General features: G+C 57.3%; 1 protein-coding gene across 1 annotated transcript; it reads left to right on the top strand.

The window, feature by feature from the left end:
* The first annotated feature begins 343 nt into the window (after positions 1-343).
* Positions 344-7,087, top strand: ARL2 (ARF like GTPase 2). Its single transcript, XM_008532526.2, has 5 exons — positions 344-876; positions 3,938-4,048; positions 4,144-4,306; positions 5,668-5,748; positions 6,621-7,087. The coding sequence occupies exons 1-5, from the start codon at positions 812-814 to the stop codon at positions 6,753-6,755; spliced, it is 555 nt and encodes a 184-aa protein (XP_008530748.1). The 5' UTR covers positions 344-811; the 3' UTR covers positions 6,756-7,087.
* The last annotated feature ends 1,279 nt before the right edge of the window (positions 7,088-8,366 follow it).

Raw genomic sequence — 8,366 nt, forward strand, 5'->3', positions numbered from 1 at the left:
AGTTCCCTCATTTTTTCTGGACTTGAGCGCCAAGGTCAAGAACCAAATTCTTGGACAAAGTCATTCATTCAACAACAAAGCACCTACGAAATGCCAGTCGCTGTGCTAAGCACTATTTGAGCCTCAATTTTCTCATCGGCAAAATGAATCGTGCTTCTCAACAGAGAAACGATGGGCATCTTGGGCAGGGCAATTCTTTGCGCGGGTCTGTCCCCTGCCCTCTAAACGACAAGGACTCTACCCTGTAATTGGGACAACCCAAGGACACCCCCCCGCACATTTCGAAACGGCCCCTAGGGGGCATTTTAGCCCTCGATGGAGAACCCCCGGCCCACTCTCTACCATTTTTGAGGAGCCAGGGAAAGGGGGAGGCCTAAGATAAGCAGGATCTGCGCCATGTTTCCGGGGAACAGAGCCTTCTGCTGGCCCCAGAACGAGCTCGTCAACATCCCCGGGGCTCTCGCTTCTGACTCCTCTCTTTGCGGCCAGGATACAACCCAGGAACCTCTGGTTTCCGTTCCCGGCCGAGCCTGGGGTCCTGCGGGAGAAGGAATAGCGGCGCCCCCGTCCGCCAAGCCCTCGGGATGCGAAGGGTTAAGGCAGGTGGCCGCGCAGAAGGCCCCATCACCGCTACAGGGACCGTCGCTGTGGCCGCGCCGGGAGACTTCGCGGTCACGTGGGAGCGAGGGCGGGACCCAGCGAGGGGCCGACCAATAGGCTGAGCTGTCGGTGGGCGTGATAGCCAATAGGAGCAGGGCGAGGGGTCCCGGGACTGGGAAGAAACGGCGGCCGGGAGGGGGCTCCAGGGACCATGGGGCTTCTGACCATTCTGAAGAAGATGAAGCAGAAAGAGCGGGAGCTGCGTCTTCTCATGCTGTATCCTCCCGGACGCCGCAGCCGCGACGGTAGCGGGGCCCTGCCGGGCCGGCGGTGCCAGGCGCCCCCTACTGGGCGCGGGGGGCGCGGCCGGTCGGCCCGTACCAACTGCCCCGTGTGCGTCACGCACGTGGGCCCTACCAATCGCTCCGGCGGGGGGCCGGAGAGGGCCGTACCACCGGCTCGGGCGGGGGAGGGGGCTCCGTTCCCAAGGCCAAGTGGGTGGGCCTGAAGGCGCGCAATGTAGGGGTGGGGTGGGGTCTGGAGGTGACCCGGACGCCACCGTCCGTCGGTCTGGCCCGAGCGTGGGGCGGCTGTCTTCCCCAGCTCTGCCCTCCGCCTTCTGTCCGAGGATGCCAGGCCCGGCCCCGCCCCCAAGGTCGGACTCCTGGGGGCGTGCGGGCCCCGCCCTCCGCTCCCCGGGGAGGCGGGTGTGTCCTTTCGCCGGTGGGGCCAACTGTCCGTCTCTTTGCGGCCGTTCGGCCTGTTTGGCCTCAGGGCCTCGCCGACCTCCTGAGTCCCCTTAGCAGGCGTCCGCGCTCCTTCGCCCTCCTCTGTGCCGGTCCCCTGGGGACTCTGATCTGAGAGGGGGGCGGCCCTCACCCCGAGTTCCCCTAGCAGGAGAGAGAAGACATTTATGTGTGCAGATAACTTAAAATAATATAGTCACTTCATGTCCGTTTTAAAGAGCTCCGAGAAAGGCACAGAGAATTCACTCAGGCGATAAATATGTATAGAGCGCTTACTAGGTGCTAGGCAGTGTCCTTGGGGCTGGGGGAAAGAGCAAAATAAAAAAATCCCACCTTCATGGGCATTCTGTAATGCTGGGGGGAGAAAGATGTTAACAAAGCAAATAAGTAAAATATATAGTATGTATGGAGAAGAATGCAGTTTAAATAAGGTGGTTGAAGAAGGCCCCATTGAGAAAGTGACGGTTCATTAAGACATCGAGGTGAGGGATGAACCATGTGGATATCTGGAGAAGATTGTTTAAGCAAAGGGAACAGCAGGTCCAAAGGCCTCAAAGGAGGAACTCAACTGGTGTGTTCAAAGGAACGTGAGGGAGGGCAGTGTGGCTGGAGAGAGCGAGCAAGGAGAATACTAGATTAGGACAGAGAGGTGATGGAAGAGCCCCCTCACGTGGGGCCTTTGGGTTCTTGGCAGAGGGGAGGCATGATCTGAGACCAGTTAGGCCATTGCTGTAATCTGGGTGAGACAGGATGGTTGCTTGGACCAGGATGGAAGCAGTGAGGTGATGGAAGTCGGGGGACATTTTGACAGTAGAGCCCCCAGGAATGACTGCTGGGTTGGACATGAGTGTGAGAGGGAGAGGGTAGTCAAGTGTGACTGCTAGGTTCCTGGCCTGAGCAATTAGAAGAATAAGAAGCCACTTGCTGAGATGGCTCCTGTGAGACACCTTAGAAATGTCAAATAGGCAGCTGTATATAGGGACCGGTGTCCAGGGGAGCAGCTGGGTGGGACATATAAATGTGGGCGTCGTCAGCATAAAGATTGGATGTGAAGCCTTGATCCTGCATGAGATCACTGAAGATGAGTGTAGACAGAAAGGGAACGCAGGCATACCTGGATCAAGAGGTCAGGGAGATGAGAAGGAGAGCCCCGGGAGGCAGGAGGAGTACCGGGAGAGGGCATGTCCTGGAGCAGAGGAAGGGGCAGGCCACTCTGTCAGGTGCTGCTGGTGGAGCAAGAAGACCAGGAGTGGGGACTGCACGACCACGGGAGAGCTACGCGGGGGTCTTTAGAGACTGACCTTGGCGGGAGCAATTTCTGGGAAGCAGTGGGAGCAAAAACCTCACGGGTTCAAGAAAAAGCAGGAGGACAAAAATTGGGAGGGTGAGTATGGACAAGGATTTTGAGATTTGCTATAAGGGGAAGGAAATAGAGAAATAAGTAGGGGAGCGAGGCATCAAGAGAGGGTGTTGTTTGCATCCTCTAAGGCGGGAGAGACACCAGCTTGTCAGCTGATGGGAATGATCCAGCGGAGAAGGAAACGTGGATGATGGGGTTAAGGGGGAGGGGGAATCGGGCTGAGGCTGGGTCTCACGAGAGGTTCTCTGGTTTGATCACTCGCCCAGTCAGAAGAGCAGAAAGGCTGCAGAGGCCAGGGCCTGGACCCCCCCAGCTGCAGGCCCCCTTAAGTGTTGGAAGGAAAGAGGAGGTGCTTCCCTCCAGCTGATGAACTCACCTGTTTGCACACTCATTCAGCAGCAGAGGGTTTGGAATATTCCAGAAACAGGCAAGAGTGGCTTCCTCCAGATACTTGTTACTGTTCCCTCTGCGTAGAATGCTCTTCCCTCAGTCCATCAAAGAGCTGGCTCCTTGGTGCCGGCCCGCTGGCGCAGCGGTTAAGTTTGCACGTTCTGCGTGGGCAGCCTGGGGTTCCCGGTTCGGATCCCAGGTGCGGACATGGCACCGCTTGGCATGCCATGCTGTGGCAGGCATCCCACATATAAAGTAGAGGAAGATGGGCACGGATGTTAGCTCAGGGCCAGTCTTCCTCACCAAAAAGAGGAGGATTGGTGGCAGATATTAGCTCAGGGCTAATCTTCCTCAAAAAAAAAAAAAAAAAAGCTGGCGCCTTGTAGTTTGGGCCTCACCCCAAGACCCTCAGAGAGGCGCCTGAGCTGAGGGAAGTTCCTCCGATGGGCGTCTCTGAAAGCCTCTTCGTTGTGTCTCTAATGCTCCCCTGGTTCCGACAGGACCTGTTTCTCATTTGTTTGCACTCTACCAACTGTCTTTGCACAAGAGTGTAAGCTGCACAGGGTGGGGGCTTTGACTCTGGGGTACCCCCTGCACAGAGGAGGGCCTGGCATGTAGCAGATACTCAGTAAAGATCGTGGAATGAATTTGGTCAGGAGGAGATGATAAGATATTTATTTCTTGAAACCTTCACATTTATCATGGGCCGATTGTGGGTCAGGCATGTGCTCAACGCATTTGGATACCTAGTGAGAAAGGATTCGGCCCCTAAAGAAAGGGGCACTGTGATGACGTCCCAACCCTGCAGAGCACAGGCACTGCTCCTTAACCTGTGACCTAGAGGCCTGGACAATGCTGGCAAAACCACCATCCTCAAGAAGTTCAATGGGGAGGACATCGACACCATCTCCCCGACGCTGGGCTTCAACATCAAGACCCTGGAGCACCGGGGGTGAGCAGGGTCCCTGTGGGCGGGCCGCCCGGAGCAGGGCAGGGAGGGCAGCCAAGGGGCCAGGCTGACCCTCCAGCCACCCCCTCCCTGTGCAGATTCAAGCTGAACATCTGGGACGTGGGTGGCCAGAAGTCCCTGCGGTCCTACTGGCGGAACTACTTCGAGAGCACCGATGGCCTCATCTGGGTGGTGGACAGTGCCGACCGCCAGCGCATGCAGGACTGCCAGCGGGAGCTCCAGAGCCTGTTGGTGGAGGAGGTGAGCAGGGTGCCTGGCCGAGCGGGGGGAGCTGGGCTTCCACCGGCATCCAGGCCCCAGTACTTTATGCACATATGTGGCAGTGTGTACGCCTTCCTCAGCAGATTTCCTGAAGGGCCCCTGACCCCAGAGGGAGCCCTGGGGCAGGGTCTGTTCCTTCTCTGAGCCCTCATCATGTGCCCAGCACTCTTAGGGAGGCAGAGACATGTTTACCTGGTCCGGGGAGGCCCACAGTGCTGCGGGCGGGGCACACTGTGGACCGAGACCTGGGTTCACATCCCTGCGATGTCCCCGCTTCACCACCCTGAGCGTCATCAAGTTTTTCCACGAATGCCCTTTTTCTGTTCTAGGATTTGATCCTGGGTCCTGCACTGCATTTAGCTGAAAACCAGGACACTTTTAAGAGTGAAAGTTGTTGTTAATAATTATGCAGGGGTGGGCCAGCCCAGTGGCTCAGCGGTTAAGTGCGCATGTTCCACTTCGGGGGCCTGGGGTTTGCTGGTTCGGATCCCGGGTGCGGACATGGCACCACTTGGCAAGCCATGCTGTGGCAGGCGTCCCATATATAAAGTGGAGGAAGATGGACACAGATGTTAGCTCAGGGCCAGTCTTTCTCAGCAAAAAGAGGAGGATTGGCAGCAGTTAGCTCAGGGCTAATCTTCCTCAAAAAAAAAATTACACAGTGACAACAGGCATAAACGGGACTGTCCTGGGCATACCGGGACCTGTGGTCACCTGGCATAACAGTAGCCACCTCCTGGGGGTGTCAAGCAAGTCCATGGAGATCATGGCTGTCACGTGCCCAGGCCTGGCACATCAGGCCCTTTGTAAGGGCTAGATCCACCCACCCACCTGGAGGGACGCCCAGGACCCAGTGCATATATGGAAATAACTAGAATCAGAGGCAGGGACCTGTCAGGGTGGTGGGACAGTTAAAGGGCTACATGAACTTGGAAGAGGAAGGTGACTTCCAGCAGAGCCCTAGGCCCGGCATTTTTTCTGCATGTCAGGTCATCAGACGGAGCAGTCTAGAACCACAGAGGGCTCAGGGATCATCTTGTCCATCCCTGCTCCCTGTTTGTGGAACAGGAAACTGAGGCACGGGGGAAAGAGGTGCCCACTGCGTAGTGATGAGCTGGAAGCAGCGCCCCGGCCCAGCCCAGGGCTCCCTCCACCCCATGTCTGGCCAGCCTCAAAGGCCGCGTCCACACTGCCCACCCTACCTGGGCCTCTCCCACCACCACGGGGCCTTGCCCTCATCTTCCGGTTGATCTCTGACCCAAGATGCTCTGGGTGATTGGAGGAGGGTTCAGGCGGCGCCCTGAGCCCCTCCCCAGCGCCCCTCTATTTCTCACCCCCAGCGCTTGGCCGGGGCGACCCTCCTCATCTTTGCCAACAAGCAAGACCTGCCCGGAGCGCTGTCCTCTAACGCCATCCGCGAGGTGAGTCCAGGCCTCGGCGCGGGCTCACGGAGGAAGTGGGGCACACGTCTCTTGGTTAATTTACTTAAAAAGCATTTGTTAGCCCCTGCTGTGTGGCAGGACCTGTGCCGGGCTCTGGCGATTTGGTGATTAATAAGACTCAGTGGTGCCTCACAACCAGGGGGGAGGCAGCCTTGCAAATAGATTTTTCTAGAGGATCACAGTAACCACGGGAGTGAGTGCTTTCTGCGTGCTAGGCTCTTTGCGTGGATCAGCTCATTCAAGTCTCACAACAGCCTCATGAGGCAGGAACTGTTGTCATTCTATAGGTGGTAAAGCAGGCTTAAGAGGTTGGGTAACTTGCCCAAAGTCACACAGCCAGTAAGTGGACAAGCCAGGATTTAAATACTATCTGACCCCAGAGGCTGTGTCTTAACTGTTACTCCAGAGCCTGAGCACCAGAATGAGAAAGAGTGGGGTTGTAATCTTGGTTCTGACACCTACTAGCTGTGTGACCTTAGGCAGGTTGCTTAACCTCTCTGAGCTTTGGTTTCCTCCTTGGTAAAACAGCCAATACAATCCCTGGCTCATGGGGTCTTGGGTGGAATGGATGAGGGGATGTTTGTGGGATCTATAGCACAATGCCTTGGTCCTAGCAGACACCCGGAAGCCCGTGTTGCTGTTCCATTCTAAGGGGTGGTGCTGGCATGGCAGTGTACAGAGAGCCCAGGTGCATCTGGGGGCTGACAAGTCTTCACCAGGGGCCAGGGGAGGCTTCCTAGAGCAGGACCTTGAGGGAGACATGGATTTCCCCTGGGCCAGGATAGGGAAGGGGCTGCCAGCAGGCAGGACCTGTGGTCCCCGGGCCCCACCAGCACCTCCCACTCTCCCAGGCCCTGGAGCTGGACTCCATCCGCAGCCACCACTGGTGCATCCAGGGCTGCAGCGCCGTCACCGGGGAGAACCTGCTGTCCGGCATCGACTGGCTCCTGGATGACATCTCCAGCCGCATCTTCACGGCCGACTGAGTGGCTCCAGCTGCCCCCCAACCTCGCAGTCCAAGCCCCCCCCCCACCAGGCCCTCAGCAAGCACCATCCATGGCGGGTGGGAGTCCACCAGCCCGACTAACCTTCCCCGTCCTCCTCGAACCTGCTACTGCTGCCACTGCTGCCCACGGCCAGCTGGCTCCCGTGGCGGGAGGCTGCCACCCCGGCTGTCACCCTGCCCCTGCCCCGGCTCACCTGCAGCCACTATACCCAGAGGAGAGGGCTGGGGCCGGGAGGGGGCTGCCTCTGCTGCTCTCGAGGCTGTGGGCCTCGTCCTTTGCTCAGCTGTGAGAATAAACCATTCTTTGCCCCACTTCCTGGCTAAGTTGTTCGTTGATTCAATAGCCTTAGAGACTGCCTGGAACCCTCCGGCCAGCAGGGCACAGTCAGAGGGTCAACTGCTGCTGTGTCAAGGGGACATGCAAAGAATTATGGACGCACAGGACAGCGCGGCAGCTGATTCCACTTGGAAGAGTCCAGGTGGGCTTCCCAGAGGAGGTGACATTTAAGCTGGGAGCAAAGGATGAGTAGAACTTTTCTAGGTAGAGGGAGCGGGAGACAGTTTATTAGAGCGACTGCTGCCCTCATGGGTGTGAATTAGAAAAAGGCACACGGCCCTACCTGGGGCTTATGGCTTGTTGAATGAGACCTGGGCTGAATTTCAGCTCTCAACTTCTGGCTGTAGCCAGGAACCCACATGCATGTGGACAACCTGCACAGCTGTACGAGGCAGCATTGGCTCAAGCTGAAGAGCAAGGGCTCCTGGGAAATGGGGAGGGCTGAGGACTCAGGTGTAGGAGGATGTGAGCATCAAGCAGGGCTGGCTCACGGCGGGGGTCGCAGGGTGGGGCGCACAATGTGACTTGCTCAAAGCCACCCAGCTAGGAAGTAGGGGAGCTGGGATTCGGACCCAGCACGCTCAGCCACTACACTCTGCTAACTAGTTCCAGTTTTTGTCTCTGCTCGAGATTCAGCGCCAGCAAGAGGCGGCCTGCTGTGTCTACTGAGGAAAGGGCGGTTTTCCCAAGGGGAAGGTCAGAAAGAGACAGACATTTACTCCAAACTGGCACCAGCCTCCCTTCCTGGAGGGGTGGAGACCCCTGCAAAATCTGGGCTCTGTTAGGATGGAAGAAGGGAAATGGAGGTTGGGTGGACAATCTTAAAACATAAACTGTTGGGGCCGGCCCGGTGGCACCGCGGTTAAGTTCGCACGTTCCGCTTCGGCGGCCCGGGGAATGCCGGTTTGGATCCCGCGTGCGGACATGGCACCACTTGGCATGCCATGGTGTGGTAGGCGTCCCACATATAAAGTAGAGGAAGATGGGCACGGATGTTAGCTCAGGGCCAGTCTTCCTCAGCAAAAAGAGGAGGATTGGCAGCAGATGTTAGCTCAAGGCTGATCTTCCTCAAAAAAATAAAACATAAACTGTTCTTCAGTGTGGAAAATTAGAACCACCCCTGCTGTCCTCTGCAGGGTGACACTGGTCCCCATGTTCCCAAACCCTGTGGTGAATGATCACACCCAGGCTCCAGAGCCAAACCTTGGCTCTGCCACTCACTGGTTGATGCTGAGCAAGTTGCCTAACCTGTCT

The sequence above is a fragment of the Equus przewalskii genome, chromosome 11 (genome assembly GCF_037783145.1).
Source record: "Equus przewalskii isolate Varuska chromosome 11, EquPr2, whole genome shotgun sequence".
Classification (NCBI taxonomy): Eukaryota; Metazoa; Chordata; class Mammalia; order Perissodactyla; family Equidae; genus Equus; species Equus przewalskii.

Excerpts from the sequence above, each read along its gene's own strand:
- ARL2 (XM_008532526.2), top strand. The coding sequence starts at position 812 with ATGGGGCTTCTGACCATTCTGAAGAAGATGAAGCAGAAAGAGCGGGAG. Across the intron at positions 877-3,937 it reads GAGCTGCGTCTTCTCATGCT|AGGCCTGGACAATGCTGGCA; the intron begins GTATCCTCCCGG and ends CCTGTGACCTAG. Across the intron at positions 4,049-4,143 it reads AAGACCCTGGAGCACCGGGG|ATTCAAGCTGAACATCTGGG; the intron begins GTGAGCAGGGTC and ends CTCCCTGTGCAG.